This window comes from Glandiceps talaboti, chromosome 13 (assembly GCF_964340395.1).
Source record: "Glandiceps talaboti chromosome 13, keGlaTala1.1, whole genome shotgun sequence".
Classification (NCBI taxonomy): Eukaryota; Metazoa; Hemichordata; class Enteropneusta; family Spengelidae; genus Glandiceps; species Glandiceps talaboti.
In genome coordinates this window covers 7,443,605-7,463,323 of record NC_135561.1, presented here as the reverse complement: position 1 = coordinate 7,463,323, position 19,719 = coordinate 7,443,605, and the positions used below count along the sequence as shown (strand labels likewise).

At 35.7% G+C, this 19,719-nt stretch overlaps 1 protein-coding gene across 1 annotated transcript in view; it reads right to left on the bottom strand.

Moving 5' to 3' along the window:
• Positions 1-19,719, bottom strand: part of LOC144445055 (kinesin-like protein KIF13A) — a 109,842-nt gene that overhangs the window by 5,306 nt on the left and 84,817 nt on the right. The window contains exons 21-34 of the mRNA XM_078134605.1: positions 19,193-19,339; positions 18,545-18,700; positions 16,809-16,976; positions 15,936-16,093; positions 15,248-15,380; positions 14,680-14,923; positions 13,939-14,121; positions 11,846-11,970; positions 10,712-10,927; positions 10,326-10,379; positions 9,863-10,093; positions 9,610-9,666; positions 5,770-6,195; positions 518-2,054 (exon numbers count right to left, since the gene is read on the bottom strand). Coding sequence (XP_077990731.1) covers positions 518-2,054; positions 5,770-6,195; positions 9,610-9,666; positions 9,863-10,093; positions 10,326-10,379; positions 10,712-10,927; positions 11,846-11,970; positions 13,939-14,121; positions 14,680-14,923; positions 15,248-15,380; positions 15,936-16,093; positions 16,809-16,976; positions 18,545-18,700; positions 19,193-19,339 — 3,835 coding nt within the window. The remainder of the gene's footprint in view (positions 1-517; positions 2,055-5,769; positions 6,196-9,609; positions 9,667-9,862; positions 10,094-10,325; positions 10,380-10,711; positions 10,928-11,845; positions 11,971-13,938; positions 14,122-14,679; positions 14,924-15,247; positions 15,381-15,935; positions 16,094-16,808; positions 16,977-18,544; positions 18,701-19,192; positions 19,340-19,719) is intronic.

Below are 19,719 nucleotides of genomic sequence, written 5' to 3'. Positions count from 1 at the left end.
ACAAAATATTTCCAAAATGATTATTGACATTTGAGCTCCTGTCCAGATACTCCAGATACAGAATCCAGTTATTATGAGATGTGTTTTTGAGATAATATCCAATCCTTATTTTTTCAAACACATGCATAGCAGTGTCAACTTACAAAGATATGGGAGTCATCGGAAATCCAAATGAAATGAACTCAAAAACACATACACAATCTTTTTTGTTATTTTGGGTATTAATTAACATAATTTATCCATAGAGTTATATATTTAAAGCTAACTCTCATCAGTGGTGGAAGAATTTTGTCAGCGTGTCAGTTCACGGAAAGGATATAGCCACAGTTCTAATGTACAACTTTTTTGATAATTTTGAAAATAAAGGCAAAGTATTGCCTAGATCATTGACGTCTACAATCACACGCCACATTTTCAAATCCAGATGATTCATTATTTACTGTATAAAATGTTTATTTTAAATCTAATAGAGGGAGTCATCATCACAAATACTAAACATAAGTGAACATAAACTTACCAGTAGGTGTATCCAACTTAACACCAACCCAAGTGCCACTTTTAAAGGCAGTATTTCCAACAAACTTGACTGTGCCGGTTCTAGAGTTGCCAACTTCCACACGTTCTCCAACTTTCAACCAGACTGGGACTGGTGCATCCTGTCGTCGTTCACCTTCATGTCTACTATCAAATGAACACACACTCAGACTATCGTCTGAAAACTCCTCTTCTGGTGATAATGGACTAAACACAGGTTGATGTTCACTCTTCTCGCTGTCAGTGACCGATGTTTGGGAGAGTCTCTCGTCACCCCCTACATCCATATCAGTTGGTGACATGGGTGATATCAACGCTGATGAGTGATTGGATGCGTCAACAAACTGCAGCTCTGGTAATATCACTTGCTGTTTCTCTTTAGAAACTGTAACCTTGGTAACATCAGATTTAGGTGTTGTCTCTTTAACATCATTATTACCTCTAAGGAAAACATTGTCATCTTTTGATTCATTATCATCATCATCATCTTCTACAATTAACAAAGGTTCAAGACCACTAATGTTTCCCAAGGTGTCATCTTCGTTTTCTTCAACATCACCACCATGTTCATTTTCATCCCCATCACCACGCTCTCCATCACTTGTTACCTTGGTAACAGACTTATCTTCCTGAATAACTTGTTTTACGTCATCTGTTTCATTTGTTACTACTCCATCACTTAACTTTATCTCATTATTATCATTCTGTTCTAACCGAGGTGTCTCCTCATCTGTAACATCGCTATCATTCTGTGCATTTTCTGCGCTTTCAATATCTACTTTCTGAAAATGTTGCCCTTCATGATCTCCTTGCCCAACCTCATCTTGAATACTACAACTTTCTAATTTCATCTTAACTTCCATCATATCCTTATTCTCTGGTTCCTGACATACTTCCTTATTTTCCAACTTCATCTTCTCTCTCTCTAAGACATTTCCAAACTCTGTTTGTGTTAGTGTATCTGCATTTTCATCTTCATCTCTTGGTGAGTTCTCACGTGAACTTTCAATGGTTTCGTTAAAAAACAGATCATGGCCACTATCTCTACCCTGGTTGTTGTGTTTCTGTTGTGTATTTTGTGAATGACTAAAATCAGGGCCCTCATCTACACTTCTAAGACTCAAACTATCTTCCGCGAGAGTTAGATTTGAACTGTACCCACTAGAAACAATACTTAAAGGACGCTGCTGCGTTTCAGGTGTAGCCTCATCGAAATTTGACGAAATGGAAACTATTTCTGAATTTGTTCCGGACACAACTGTTACGGCGTGATTCTGCTCGGTTGGTTCTGATGTTAAACAACTCAACGGAGCAAATGCTGGATTAGACTCGTCTTCTAAAGATATCTGGAAAGTTTTCTGTATACTGGATGAATCCATATGTTCCTTAAGATTAAAGTCGGGAGATTCTGACATCTTATCCTGGTCTTGTGATATAGGGTGACTTAGAGAATGTCCAGGAATATCAATGGCTTTAGGACTTAATGTCTTTTCATCTTCGCTGGGTTCTTCTGATAGATTCTACGAAAGAATACAAAACAAAGACAAATTAGACCTGTCAATCAATTGTTTACTCTTTCTTGTGTTTCACATGACTTGATTGACTATCTAATATCATCACTTTTTATCAACATCAATTCATTTCATGTTTAACATAAGCAAAATATTTTTACCACAATTTTCTTAAACAAAGATATTTCTATTTTTTTATTGATATTTTTGCACTATTTTGCACTATTGTGTGAATTTCATGCATATTTTCTTTCGCAATGGCTTTGTGTATTTGCTACACTACTAGTTATCCAAATAAAAACACCAACATAATTCAATATGTACATTAAACACATTCTGATCACGTAGAACTATTTGCATAAATGTACTCATTTGAATAAACCTTTCTATTTTCTTAACAACAAAAAACATTCTTTCCTTACTTTGGAATATCTTGTAATAAATAATATACCTAGTATATTTCAGCTGAATCACTTTACGGGGATGAGGGAATGGAAATACCGGTTGTATATAGCGCCCTCTATGGCAGTCATATGACAAGTCTACATCATTGAACTGTATACAGGAATTAGGGGATGGAAATACTGGTAGCATACAGCGCCCTCTATGGCAGTCATATGACAAGTCTACATCATTGAACTGTATACAGGGATTTGGGGATGGAAATACTGGTAGTAAACAGCGCCCTCTATGGCAGTCATATGACAAGTCTACATCATTGAATGGTATACAACAACAGTTGAAGAAGGCTGAGTGATTTTAGCCGAGATATACTAGGCAAATTATTTACACTGTGAACTACCGCCGGTACTGCATGATATATTTTTTTCTGTTCTACAAGTACAAGCTGACTTCATCAATGCTAATGTTTGTTATAATGATAGATGTTATGTACATAGCCATATCCCAGCATACCTCAGTGAATTAACACCAGTGTTACGTCAAGTTTGTGTACAACACATGCAATTCTACCAATAAACCCTAGTGCACCAACATTAAGATGATTAAAACGATTCAATTTCTTTCTGAAATTTTAATAATCTAAAATACTGATAATTCACACATAAACCGTTTTGCAGTATTTTACATGATTGAGCCATCAATTACTTGTATGATTTTAAAAAATGAGAGATATTGATTGTCAAAATTGACATTGCCAGATTGAAAATCTACTAACTGGCAATGTTAATTGTAATCAAAATTATGAAATAATTAGTTATCTTATCACTGGTGATTGTCTCTCTCTTTTACTAAATTTACACGTGGTTCAACCCTTTAGTAGGTTGATTCTGGCTAATGTGACATTAAAATATTATGCAGGGGGAATTTATTTTGGATTATGAAGATATTGGCTAAACGATTTCAGGCAATAAATTTATTGAAATCCTACAAAAAGTGCACAATATGTCTTGTAAATTACAAAATTTAGGCAAACACATAAGAACAAAAATATATCAATATTTCTGTTGACTTGAAATCTGATGTCGAAATCCAAAATCACATGCATATTTGTATGAAGAACCCTTGAATCCCCCTCCCACCCAAATCTTCTCCCCCCCCCCATCTTCGTACAAACTTATAGTATTTCATTATTCTTTTTGTCTTGAAACAATAGAAGTGCATGCGTTGATAGCTATACAGAGAGATTACATGACTTTTTCTAAGGACTATCTTTTTAGAAAGAATTACAAAGCAAAAGGAGATCAGCCCAATACAAAGATGTAAGTGATAAGTATTGCCTGTAAATAATTGGAGGAAAGAAAGCCCAGGCAATCAATTACATCACTGGTGACATTACAAATGCAGTGCTTGATTCGTAATAATACATTAATATTGACAAAATTATTAATTAATACATTAGAATTTAGATGATAAAATAACAATGCAATTACTACATCTATACATTACCCATCACTATGTACAGACATTCAATGCACTTTACCATCTACACCATGCATTGCATTTAAATAATTACCACTACCACAGTCATGATTGGCTGGTGAAAACATTCAAAGTAAAATTGACCAATAGCGTTGTTTTTACCTACTAATTAGCATATTGTAAGATTATAGGCTGCTACTCTGTTGACAGCACAGGGGAAGAAAAAAAAAAGATACAAAACACATTTGAGTACTCGGCATACAAACATGAACACAGCAGTTCAAAAATTTTTACTGTTTGTTTGTCAATATTTTAACATTTTCAATCCTGTTAGCTCAAAAAATTCATTCGATTGGATGATAGTACTGTAATTTATACTACAAAATTGGGTTACCTTGGCATTTCACGCATGGCACATGACTTTTTTTTTACACATACGCAGACAAATGTAAATGCACAAGAAACAACTGTACAGGTGCTGTGTACAGTTGTGATGTAGAAGCAGGCAAGTAATATTATCACCTTGATTATCAGTAGTACAGTACACAGTTGAAACCCAAATCATCAAGTCCATGTTTTATTGTTTCAGCAGAAACCCATTTCTACTGCACTGTAAAAGAATAGCAATGCTTATCACTTTTCAGTATGATTTGGTATAAAAAGGATCCTGCTGTGTATGTTATGAGTGTCACTGTTATTGTTAATCTGGTCTGGGGTTGAAATATGTCTATTTTGAAATGTATCTATCTTTGCTTCATGTTCTACGAGTCAAACGCCAAGGTAACCCAATTGTGCTGTAAAGATATAACATCTTAGGAAAATCTTCAAAAATCACGCATGTGTAAAATGAGTGATTTTCTCCCATGAAGGTTTATATTAAACTACCACAATTTATGATCAGTTGTTTATAATAGGTGTGTTCTTTAGAACACTGGGAAAGTGTGCAAGTCTCTTCAATACTAGATATCAACTACTCAATATTTATTCTGGTCAATATGCAACATTCTAGTTCCCAAAAATATAAATTTTTGAAGTGTATAATATATATTTTGGGCACTAGACATGCAGTTTGGAAGTATTTTGTCTGTAAGCAAAGGTAAGCATGGAATGCTATTTTGTCCTAACTATTACGTAGTTATGGATGCTCTTCATTAAACTAGTCAATGTTCTTGTAGTGAGAATATCCAGTTTTACAATACATATGATATTGCAGTGCATCAAAGTCGTACAATTTACAACATAGCCAACCAACAAGAAACTGTGTAGCAATAAGTCAGTTTCTTGTTAAGTAGTTTCTAGAATATCTAAGTAATTTCTAGAATACCTAAGTAGTAAGTGTCTAGTTTATTCTAGAATTTCTAAATAGTTTCTAGAATATCTAAGTAGTAAGTGTCTAGAATAACTAAGTAGTTTCTAGAATTTCTAAATAGTTTCTAGAATATCTAAGAAGTTTCTAAAATAAGTCAATATGATGGAGACTGAAAGTTGCCCAACTTTGAAACAGACAGTCAATTCATAAGGGCACCGGTACTTAATTCTGTTTCTCGTCACAACACCTGAAAAGTGATGGGTCAGTCGTCAATTAAAAATATTTTTAAAAAGTAAATGTACGACTACATGTAATACTAATAATAATAATATGGAGTCATGATGGGCAAATGGTGAGAGTGGCTGGCTTGAAATCTACAGGTTGAAGGTTGCAGGTTTGAGCCCCATCGATGGTTGGGTCATGGAAAACATAGAATTTAAGTAATGCTGCCCTAATTAATATTTCTAAGTTGTCTATTTTAAGTACAATGTGAACATATTAACTTTAGTAAAATCCAATTCAGAGTATACTTACTAAGTTAGAGCTATCCGAGGTCTTGGTGCTTTCTTTAGCTCGTTCTTCTTTCAATGGTCCTAAATAGTGTTGACTGCTGGCATATTTACCAGGACTTTGGGCAATGGATTTAGGGCTACTGGTATACATTGCAAATGGCGGCATTACAGGGCTTCCAGGACTATTCAAACTTACTGGACTGTTTAACCCTCCGGTGTGAACACTTCCGAGGGAACCGTACATCAATGGGCCTTCTATGATATCAGATTTAGGTCTTCCACGGAAATATCCGCCAAAGGTATCCGGAGGGTATTGTGGACTGGGAATTACATTTCCATAAGGCGATCCGGAAATTCCAAAAGGAGGGACTGGGGTACCGTACGGAGATGGTGGCAAAGATTGCTGGCTGGCATTCAAGTAGCTGTGAAAACTCTCTGATTTTGGCATCTGAAGAAGTGTTAAAAGAAAAATCCATACAAGGGCAACTGAATTATACAAATGAAAAAAACATACACATGCAGCGAGAAAAAAAAAGGATTAAAAAAAATGAAGATGTAGGATAAATGAAAGAGGAGAAAAAAAGTGAACAGAAAGTGTATGAACGAGAGTGATAGACATGTCGTTACGTGATTTTTTGCAGTGGGTTTTGTTTGGTTCAGCACAGTATGCAAGGCAGGTGGTTACGTGGCAAAGCACACAGAGAGAAAAGACAGCATGTCATTATAAGTGATTGTGGGCACGGTACATCAACGTGAAAATGGAGGGAATGCACAGAAGGAGAAAAAGAGAGAAAGAGCACGTTAGTACCTCACCTTTGAGTAAATCAGTAATAATATTCTTGCAAAGGGGAAAGAGAACCAGGTTCGTGAGTGGCGACATACTTTGGGGAGGAGCGTCTGGTCATTCCAGGCGAACCAGAGATAGAAGATCTAGATCTGGAAGGACTCCAGTATCTAACAGAATTGTCATCAAGCCATGGTCCAGCCACCTTGACAGAGGGAAGAGACAGCCATGCAGAACACAAGACAGACAGACAGACAGACGGACAGGAAAAGCCATGACAAAACAATACAAGATATAGAAATAAAGACAGCTCCAAGTCAGAGCCAGAACTGAGTCGAGAAAGATTAAACTTAAAGACACATTAATTTATTCAAATATGCCACATTTTTGGTTTTCAAGTTCAACTATAATTTTAGTAATCTTATCACAGTTATTACTTTATCAGTACTCATACAAAACGTTTGTGAAAATGTGGCAAGAAATCTGAATAAATTAACTTAAAAGTACTCACAACCACCAAAATTCACAAATTACAACAATTGCATACAGCCGTGTATCATTCAATGCATTTCATGCAAGTATGTATTCATATCCAGGTTGCCTGCATATCCAGGGAACAGCATAACCTTTATAACCAGACTACACGCAACTCAACAATTACAAAAGTTCTTCACTTGTCAAGGTATTTTATGTCAAGTTGATAGATATCAATTGACACCATTATTCTAGGTGCAAATTTTATACCATGTACAAACCAAGTTATACACGTTCGAACATAAAGTATGCAATTAATTGTACAAGATCGGACATAAAATACGTAATTAATTTCTGCCTCACTTTGTTCATGACAGTGTCTACATGTATATCACTGGTTCTGCTGTTTCAAAATACGAGTCAAATTGTTCAAAATCTCCCAGAATCTTCAAATATTATGCTCACACACCGAAAAAATACAATTAATTGTGTACGTTATCATTTCCCATAATTTATCTCCCCAAGTACTCATAACATAAGGATTATGTCACTGTTTGTCTTTCACTCATAGTGACATGGCTTCTCATGTCACTCACTATTCTTCACCTGAACAAAATTTTGCCGAGTAAAATAATTTTTGCAAATATTTAGGATTTCGAGTGTTATGTGTTTGTAGTGAATATCAGAACTGACACATACCAACATGCACATGAGAAGATGACTGAGGTCAGAGGTCAAATTGGTAAATTAATTGCAAATCTTCTGTCATGTACAGGTGTAATCTTGTTTATTAACAAAACTAGATTTACTATAAACCAATTTGTTTGCAGTAATAACATGTCTTACAATATTAGGTGTTGGCTGACTACAGACTTATTTATAATTTGTTGTGGTAAGATTTGTTATTTATCATAATTTGATGACTGTAATGTAACAAAGTCACTTATAGTTTCATTATTTGTGATACTTCGGTTTGGTCTGTTTTAGGGAAGTCTCTCTCTCTCTGTTTTTTGTGTGTCTAAGTAAGTATCTTTTACACAAAACCTTTTTTTTTCATTCTAGGTATAGTACCTAACATTTTTTCATATTATTTTTTTTCAAATGGGAAGGTGTGATTCTGTATGTGTATAAACAAAATTCTCTTTAAGAGTAAATCAAGAAATGAGCACTTTTCTATTAAGAACTTAACGAACCTTGACAAGCTCTGAACTTTTTTTTTTTTACAGTAATTCTAATTAAAGTATTGTCATTTAGAGTCAGCTGTTGAATAGCTTTAGATTACAAACATTGATAGTAAAAACACTAAGGTATATTAGACAGACACTATTTGTATTCACCTTGGTGTTTTAAGAGTTGATAACATAGTGTCCGTTACTTGTGGGACACTACTGAACATGATATCACACGGTTTTACCACAATTTTGATATTAAATGACAAGAAAATTGCTCCCAATGAGGTTGAATTTATAACCTTATATTTCTACTTTTATTTTCTATCAAACTTGTATATATCTCCTCCAGTTCTAGTCTCCCCACAAAGTATGCATTCTCTGTAGTTTGTTTATTCAACAAACTTTACCACAATGTTTGATTATTTCACTTTACCTAATATGGCATACATACATCAAATGACAACACATTAATTAGACTCACTGTAACTTCATCCCATTTCCCTTACTTATATTTTTTCATGCTTAACATAAAATTTACACCGTTTTCACCAAATTATGCAAATCTCATGACAATGAGGTTCAAAGGTTGAAATGGGAAAAGCACCTACAGGTAAATAACCCTTACACCCTTAATAGCATCTCTAATAGGATTCTAGTCTGTAAGGTATGCTGTGACAGGGCGCCCTCACACATCGGTAGAGAGAAGAGGCCAGTGAGGGCAGAGAGTGACACAACGAATCTTACAGTCTAATCGAGTTCCTACACATACTTCTTAAAAATATACTGCGACTAACTTTTCTAAATATATACATGAGGGAAATATTTGAAAAATTTACAGAGGACAGTAAGATAAAATTAGAAATTAAATTGAGAGAATGAAAAGAAAAGAAAGGACTGAATTAAGAATGGCTGACTCCTGACATGGTAGTCTTTATAACAATGTCTTTACAAATGTTGGGTTATCAGTTTGACAGCTATCATGGTAACGATGTATAACATTGGAATAAAATTTATACATGTGATGGGTGAAAACTATTTAGAACAGACATACTGCTACTAGTGTTATGGTACACGTATCATATGATTAAAATACTTGGTAAGATTTGAGGAGTACTGCTATTTTGTAGTAAATTCACATACACTGTATATAGCTAATAGTGAAACAAGACATTGCAAAATTTTCAATTTTTAAAATTCTATATTTTCGTTTTTCTGTATAAACACTAACTTACACTTTTAGACTTGTCATGACTAGATATGCTAATTAGCAGTTAGGGTTTGTTTATATTACTGCATTTTCCCACAATGTCCTGAGTATCACCGATAATAAGGTAATCTAATACATGTCTAACACTCATCTTTATACTAGCAGTATGTCTGTTATAAACACCATTATATTGTTGTCACACGTTGTTCTAGTATCAGTACTTACCCTGAAATCTTCATCTAAACCATCAAATCTAGCATCCATACTACGTGATAAGGCACCCTGTAATACAAAGTTATTAAAATATAATCAAACTTTTCACATCTAAAAACCTCTCAATGTAATACAAAACATATCAAGCGATTCACATCTGTGGCATCATTTCTTAGGATATTTTATGCACCCATCTATCTTTACTCACCCGTATATTTGGTAAACTGGTTGTTTTTCTAAGCGACAGCAATCTCAATTTCCTCACCTGTATATTTGGTACACTGGCTGTTTTTCTAAGTGGTCTACCCTGTGCAGCTAACTTCTCCTTGATAACCACTTCTTGTCGTAGCCTGTCTAAAGCCAATATACTCTCCACAGCAGAAACACCCTTGGTGTATTTCTCAATGTAAGTTTCACCATCTGCTGTACCATCTTCATCTGCTCCTGATGCAGCCATCAGAGCCAATGACTCCCTGTCTTCTGGATCCTCTGACGCCTGAATGCAAATAAGATATGAAACAAGAATTTTCATTGGCTATATTAATTTGTGTGATAAAACCATCCTCCAATAAGTACTGAGCTTGTATGTATTCTAAATTTCCTCAAAAAGTCGTCACATTTCTTGCGCATGAACATGTTGGAGTGATACTGTTGGGATCCTGATGCCTTGCAATGTGAAAAGTGAAATGCTTACAGTATATCTTTATTTGTATTGGGTCTATTCTTACCTTTGGTATATTAGACACCACTTCATATGTTACACCACATGCATACACTGGATCCTGTAGTTAATGGCAAAAACAGACATTAATCACAAATTAATAAAAACTGTCTGTACACTAGAAATTGATAAAGTTATTACATAATTAAATAACAAATCTTGGAATTAAAAGTTGGGTGTAAAGTATATTGGTATTGAAGCAACAAAGGTACAGATGATTTATTGAAAAGTTGCATAATTTTACATCACTTCCCTCCCTCCCCTCCCCTCCCCTCCCTCCCTCCCTCCCTCCCTCTCTCTCCCCCTCCTTCCCTGCACACATACACACACACACACACACACACACACACACACAGCTTCTACCATCTTCTATTTCCAGATCCCTATACTTACAGTTCTACCCAGCCTTTTCCTTAGAGCTGAACCAAAACTCTGTTTTTTGTAGATATTGACACTGATTCGTTTGCGTAGCACCATCTCCATGGCAGCAGGATGACTAAGTCTTGCAACCAACTTAACAATAAGGTAGACCCTTTCATTTGCACCAGTCACTCTATTAAGGTTGACAGAGTCATGTATGGAAGAATCCCACGATGCTACGGCAGAAACCTATCACACAAAACAAGGTAAGGTATACAGTATTTCATAACTTTCTTACAAAATGTGCAAATATAGGTTTTGAATACACTGAATACAACAATAAGTTATTTGCAGTCATGGAAATATCACATAAACTTAGCAAGGTAAAATGTGCTAAGTCCAAAGAACTTAAATATCACATATTTGGCAGTACAATACATTGTAAGAATGAGACAATATACCAAATGTAAAATACACCTGTGAGGGCGCTATAACAGTTCTCATTCCTACAAGTACAATGCATTGTAGGAATGAGACAAATATACCAAATATAAGATACACCTGTGAGGGCACTATAACAGTTCTTGCAGGAGGCATTCTTAGGGTTATGACAACTTTTTTTACATATAGGTAAGTCATCTTATGTTGCTGTATACTAAATGATCTAAAAACACATAATTATGAATATCTATGGCATGTAGATATATTTATAGTCTATCTTCATTTTTGGAATCTGGTATGCTATCTTCATTTTTGGAATCTGGTATGCTAACTTCATTTTTGGAATCTGGTATGCTATCTTCATTTTTGGAATCTGGTATGCTATCTTCATTTTTGGAATCTGGTATGCTATCTTCATTTTTGGAATCTGGTATGCTATCTTTATTTCTGGAATCTGGTATGCTATCTTCATTTTTGGAATCTGGTATGCTATCTTTATTTCTGGAATCTGGTATGCTATCTTCATTTTTGGAATTCTGGTATGCTATCTACATTTTTGAATTTTGGCATGGAACCTTTCTAATAACTGACAGGATGCAACTGAATACATTTGGAATTGTTTGTTTTTTTCACTAGCAATTGAATATCATTCAAAGCGAACACTAGAATCACCTCACATACTGGACTTTATTGTAAGAATTGAAAGTAAGATATTAACAAACTTACATCTTTGTCACAATACTTGACTATTGGTAGATTATAAAATTTAGTTCCGTGCTCCTTAGGTAAGATAGAGTTGACACCGGCTGCTTGTGCTCCTTCCAGTAAACATGTACTACCCATCTCATCAGCTGAAATATAAAATAAACTTATCATCCTTGGTTGTAGTTATGAAAAGAAATACATCAAGTGTCTGAGATATAAAGTGGATTATTCAGGACACATGTAGAACGGTATTCACACACTGCAGATGATTTAAGTTTTAAACTAGGGAGTCTAACCATTTTGCTATCCATTATCTAACCCTAGCCCTAACTCCCTAGCTTGCACACTATGTGTATCTATCATACACTCAGTCCACAGTTCTACATTCTAACTCGTCCCTAGCTTGAATACAAATGTGTATCTGTCATACACTCGGTCCACTGTTCTACATTCTAACTCATCCCTAGCTTGAATACAAATGTGTATCTGTCATACACTCGGTCCACTGTTCTACATTCTAACTCGTCCCTAGCTTGAATACAAATGTGTATCTGTCATACACTCGATCCACAGTTCTACATTCTAACTCGTCCCTAGCTTGAATACAAATGTGTATCTGTCATACACTCAGTCCACTGTTCTACATTCTAACTCATCCCTAGCTTGAATACAAATGTGTATCTGTCATACACTTGGTCCACTGTTCTACATTCTAACTCGTCCCTATCTTGAATACAAATGTGTATCTGTCATACACTTGGTCCACAGTTCTACATTCTAACTCGTCCCTATCTTGAATACAAATGTTTATCTGTCATACACACGGTCCACTGTTCTACATCCTAACTCGTCCCTAGCTTGAATACAAATGTGTATCTGTCATACACTCGGTCCACTGTTCTACATTCTAACTCATCCCTAGCTTGAATACAAATGTGTATCTGTCATACACTCGGTCCACAGTTCTACATTCTAACTCGTCCCTATCTTGAATACAAATGTGTATCTGTCATACACTCGGTCCACAGTTCTACATTCTAACTCGTCCCTATCTTGAATACAAATGTGTATCTGTCATACACTCGGTCCACTGTTCTACATTCTAACTCGTCCCTAGCTTGAATACAAATGTGTATCTGTCATACACTCGGTCCACAGTTCTACATTCTAACTCGTCCCTAGCTTGAATACAAATGTGTATCTGTCATACACTCAGTCCACTGTTCTACATTCTAACTCATCCCTAGCTTGAATACAAATGTGTATCTGTCATACACTCAGTCCACAGTTCTACATTCTAACTCCCTAGCTTGAATACAAATGTGTATCTGTCATACACTCGGTCCACTGTTCTACATTCTAACTCATCCCTAGCTTGAATACAAATGTGTATCTGTCATACACTCGGTCCACTGTTCTACATTCTAACTCATCCCTAGCTTGAATACAAATGTGTATCTGTCATACACTCAGTCCACTGTTCTACATTCTAACTCGTCCCTAGCTTGAATACAAATGTGTATCTGTCATACACTCAGTCCACAGTTCTACATTCTAACTCGTCGCTAGCTTGAATACAAATGTGTATCTGTCATACACTCGGTCCACTGTTCTACATTCTAACTCGTCCCTAGCTTGAATACAAATGTGTATCTGTCATACACTCGGTCCACTGTTCTACATTCTAACTCGTCCCTAGCTTGAATACAAATGTGTATCTGTCATACACTCGGTCCACTGTTCTACATTCTAACTCGTCCCTAGCTTGAATACAAATGTGTATCTGTCATACACTCGGTCCACTGTTCTACATTCTAACTCGTCCCTAGTTTGAATACAAATGTGTATCTGTCATACACTCAGTCCACAGTTCTACATTCTAACTCCCTAGGTTTCGTCAATTATTCCTATATTGTAATCTATATTCATGGGTTAGCTATAAATTCTATTCTTTGATGAGAGTAAGAGATCCCCTGACAAGGAGTTAAAATTACAAAGTAATCAATTATCACATTTTCATATAGCCTATTAGTAAATTGTTTATTGACAATCTCGCTAAATCTGCAGTTATTACCCAATGTCGCAATATGAAATATAAAATTTGACAATCATACCATGTAAGTCAAGGAATAATACTGGGATATGTGTTTCCATTCCGACTGGTGGATTCCAGTCAGCTGGTGCACCAGGAATTCCGCTATGAGGTGCCGGTACTAGGACTGCATTCCGTTCTTCTGTCAGTGACACCCATTGATTTATAAGACTTCTCTCTCTGTCAACATCATTTTCTGTTTTCTCTGTAACAGATAGAAATGTAATTCTTCAATTGGTGTATAATTTCCAAGGCTGTATACTGATTCTCCACCATAGTATTCATACAACTGTGGTTACTATTTTTACAGCACGTTGCTATACGCTATCAATTGATGCAATTACCCTCATAATAGGGCAGCCTTCACTATAGCAAACATTCTCTGAAGTGATACCACATTCATTCAATCACATTTCTAACTTCCCAGGTTTACACTAGGTGATTATGTCCACACAACCATGGCAATCCTGTCACCCACTTGTGTACGCTACAACACTGAACATTAAACAAAAATAATTCTAGTTTGTGTCTACCTTTAGTTTGCTGAAAGTCGGCTTACCAAAGCAATAATGGGCTACAGATATCACAGTTTTTGTAGGCAAATATTGTAATTCCAAGTTTCGTTAAAGGCAGTAAATTGACATAATCTACACAAAAGTTCCTCAGTCATTTTTACTGAGGTTTCCAGGACTAATATAATCCCACAATCCTTTGCATCTGAGCATGCTCAGTTTGGATGACAAGTCTCAATTCTCCTAATCACCTGGTTTATTGATAATTTTATGAATCTGTTCATCTAGATATTCTCTCCGCCTCATCAGTGCCTCTGACCACTTCTCTCTAAGTCTTGCCAAGTCTTCATCTTGGTAACTATCTAAGCCTTTCTGTAGCTTTGACCTGGCACATATACTGCCTACAGATATAGCTGTTATTGCTTCACAGACAAGAGGTAAAGTACCAGAGTCATGTACTGGTTTTACTTTCACACATATTCTTCTAGAGTGACCCTGAAAAATAAATATAATAGTATGATTTAAAATTCATCCAATCACATGCCAATTCACGTAATGTTTGTTTGCTTTTCGTCAACCAAATCACATGCGCTAACTCAGGGCATCTTATCTTTTTGACATCAACTAATATTTGTACTAAACCTACATGTTTGAATACCACAGTCTTGGATTACTATTGTCGTAGCAGTAGAGAAATAATATGGATTATTTTTTTGTTCAGAATTCACTTTCTATAGCTCTGCATGACAACTGGTTTTTTTTACACAAAGTTTAATCTTTATCTAACATAAGCCTTTAAACACACAAATGTCTCTGTACCTGTCTAAGCTGGAAGACACCTCCTGTCAATACTTCTGGTCTTGCTTGTAGTTCTACAGGACAGTACTCCCCTTGTTCATTTAATTCTAGAATCTCTAAACTTAGTTCTATTTTCCGTGTTAATTCACCCCACCTGGAAAAGAATTCATAGTGAAAACTTCATACAACAATTGCTTTTTCTACAAAATGTATATTAATCATGCACACAGATTACTCTGAATTACTATAATGGTAGGTACATTTGTAGCAACGAATGTGTGAATGTGTGGGGGGGGGGGAGGGGGGGGGGGTGATGGCGGAATGGGTAACTTTAACTACACCCATAGCTTGTCAATGCTTGAATAATTAAAGCACAAGGGTTTATGATATCATAAACATTACAAATACCTAAAACCAAAATGATGGAGTTTTTTTTCTGTTTCAGTTCATGACAAAAAGCATAAATTTCAGGACTCAAACAGGGTTTTTTCAGTTTTTCATCAATTGCAGGTAGCATTATACCATTCCTCAATATCTTCCTTTCTTGAGTCAGAAAATACTCATGACAGACGTACATGTTGTGTTGTTACCTGTTTTTGACTTGTACATGATTCATACCAACAAGATAGTATGTAATTTGTACTTTATATGACTACATGAATAAAGACATTTTTTAGGGCATTACATGTATCAAATAGTTCATCTTTACCTGTCTGCAAGTGATCTTGATTTGGCATGTAGACTGTCTACTTCCCATCCTGTAGGTCTGGTATCAAATCCAGCACTTCGATGACCCCAGACTTCTACAGCTAGGGAGCCTTCCAAGGCATGTTCTATAAACTCCTCAGATACATTAACTGTATACTCCTGTAATAACAAATGTTGTAGTCTTTTAATGTATGTGTACATTTATGATTTACATTACTATAAATAATATATATTATCAACTGTACTCTCCTACTACCACAAATGTTAGTAAGTTTTAACAGTACATGTACTTGCATATTACTACCTCATCAAAATGAGATGTAGACATTAACTAGTTAAGTTGTTCAGTCACACATTTTAACTTAAATGCATTATTAATATTATATGCCAATGACTACTTGTATCAGTGTGTGTGTGTGTGTGTGTGTGTGTGTGTGTGTGTGTGTGAATGAGTGTATGTATGTATGTATGTATGTATGTATGTATGTATGTATGTATGTATGTATGTATGTATGTATGTATGTATGTATGTATGTATGTATGTATGTATGTATGTATGTGTGTTTGTGTGTGTATGTATGTGTGTGTGTGTGTGTGTGTGTGTGTGTGTGTGTGTGTGCTCATGGCATTTACACTGCAGTGATATACTGAAAACATTAAAATGTCCATTTGATAAAAGAGGTGCCGAGGTTGTACTGTCTCAAGGTGATTTATTTTTGTGTAAAAACTGTGAAGACGTAAGAGTTGTTTCACAAATTAAAATTGCAAAATAAATACCTAATTCTCATCCATATGGTCACTTTAAAACTGTGGTGTGCTATGTCATGACTTGTGACAGTTAACATGGGAGCTAGAGATGAAATTATCAACTTACCCTGACATGCTCAAATTTCATGGAATACTCTGGTATTTTCCGTCTTGTGGTAATCTGTTTGACTATTGGTGGAACAACACACACTTCTTCCTCACCCCAGAATGTGTACTGACAGAACACAAAGTTGGCCAGACTTGGAGGGAGTCCTGATGCCTGTAATATCCTGAACTGTGAGGGCGTAAAACAGAAATGGTGTTATTGCTAAACAACTGTGAGGGGTAAAAAACTAAGTGTCATTGCTAGACAACTGTGAGGGCGTAAAACAGAAATGGTGTTATTGCTAAACAACTGTGAGGGGTAAAAAACTAAGTGTCATTGCTAGACAACTGTGAGGGCGTAAAACAGAAATGGTGTTATTGCTAAACAACTGTGAGGGGTAAAACACTAAGTGTCATTGCTAGACAACTGTGAGGGCGTAAAACAGAAATGGTGTCATTGCTAAACAACTGTGAGGGCGTAAAACAGAAATGGTGTTATTGCTAAACAACTGTGAGGGGTAAAACATTAAGTGTCATTGCTAGACAACTGTGAGGGCGTAAAACAGAAATGGTGTCATTGCTAAACAACTGTGAGGGGTAAAACATTAAGTGTCATTGCTAGACAACTGTGAGGGCGTAAAACAGAAATGGTGTTATTGCTAAACAACTGTGAGGGGTAAAACACTAAGTGTCATTGCTAGACAACAGTGAGTGAAAACAGAAATAGTCATTTCTAAGTCATTGTAATGTAAGGAATCGGGGAACATCAAATTTTTGTGGATCACAAGAAATTACAGACTGAAACAGTTGTCATTGTTCCTGTTTCTGTAACCAAGCAGTAACATACATGTATTTATTAAGCAGAAATAACAATGGCTCTTTCAGGCTGAAGAAATTACTATGGATTGGTGGTGCGTCAAAAATGGCTTTGCGGATACACTGTCCTCAAATAAAATGATTGAACCATCAAATGAAATAACTATAACTAGGATGTCAGGGTTGTCATTATTCTTTACTTGGTAGGTTCATTCAACGTAGTAAAATTGTCTGACTGGTGATTGAGATACAACTCTATTCATTCCCTAAATTACCCTATGATATAATTACCTTGTAATGTCTTGGCGGGTTCATTAACCTAATAACTATCCTGACTGGTGATTGAGATACTCTATTTATTACCCTATAACGTCATCATCTTAGAATTTGATGTGATGGATTATTCCATTAACGGTGGGTAGGTCAAATCAATTACTCATACTCACTCTACCATGATAAACTATCACTGTGATAAAAAGCTGCTGTACTACATTCCCTTATAAATGTTGTGACCTAGAAACCTTCATTTAAAGAATCATTCCATTTTTTTAAGAGGTAGATTTGGGTAATTTCTGACTTCTGAAAAGACCTTGGATAACCTATCAATACACTCACACACACACACACACACAATGTACATACATACATACATACATACATACATGCATACATACATACATACATACATACATACATACATACATACATACATACATACATACATACATACATACATACATACATACATACATACATACATACATACATACATACATACATACATACATACATAGACAGACAGACACACACAGACAGACAGACAGACAGACAGACAGACAGACAGACAGACAGACAGACAGACAGACAGACCATATCACACTACATGCATCTGTCAAATAACGGACTATTCCATTTCAAGCAGGTAGATCTTAGAATACTCACTCTACAATTGAATTGAGAGCCTAGTGACAACCCCTCTGGTTCAACATCTCCAAGCATATCATAGCCTCCACTGTCATTACTTGTATCTGAGTCTGGACTCCTGTCTAGTAATGGCCCATTGATACGTTGTAATTCTATGTGAAGTCTGCCAGATACCTGAACAACATAAAAGATATTATCATCAATGGCATTACTTGTTGGTTGAGTTATTTTATTTACTATATACTGTAGTTAGGTTTTGGATTTACCTTAGCTGAATATACACAAGTTTTTTTTTTCTGCAAAAAATAAGTCCCATGTGATTAAACATACATCAGGAAGAAATAGAAGTATTCATTTGAAATGTGTCATATTTCTGTATTCAGCTGTATGTAAAGGTGTCATCAACAGTTCAATGCGCTAATTACAATATGTTAGTTTGACACTACTTACCTCCCCTTGCTGAATGATAATTGGCACTGCATATGATAGTTTGTTACTACTTACTTCCCATTGAAGGTTGCTAATTGGTACTGCACATGATAGTTTGGTACTACTTACCTCCCCTAGCTGGATGATAATTGGTACTGCATATGACAGTTTGGTACTACTTACCTCCCCTTGCTGGTTGATAATTGGTACTGCATATGACAGTTTGGTACTACTTACCTCCCCTTGCTGGTTGATAATTGGTACTGCATATGATAATTTGACATCATGAAATAGTACTTCAAGGAATATATTGGCAACTCCTATTAAATTGTGATTTTCTTGATTTTCATAAAATGGATCTCCACTGATTGGAACACCAGTATCCTGGCAATAAACAAGATTTCATTTTAATGTCTGAACAGTTTGAAAACAAATATAAGTTGCCTTGATTTTACAAAGGAATTGACACTGTTATGTGTCTATGCATGTTTTACAGGAGACACAGGCAATATATAGACATAGAGTATCTCAATCACCAGTCAGGATAGTTATTGAATTACAGTTTATTCACTGACTGTCACTCACTCACTCACTCACTCACTCACTCACTCACTCACTCACTCACTCACTCACTCACTCACTCACTCACTCACATACTCATGCACTCAATCACTCATTCACTCCCCCACTCACTCACTCACTCACTCACATACACTCAAACATACTCACTCACTCCCTCCCTCACTCGCTTGCATTCTCATTTG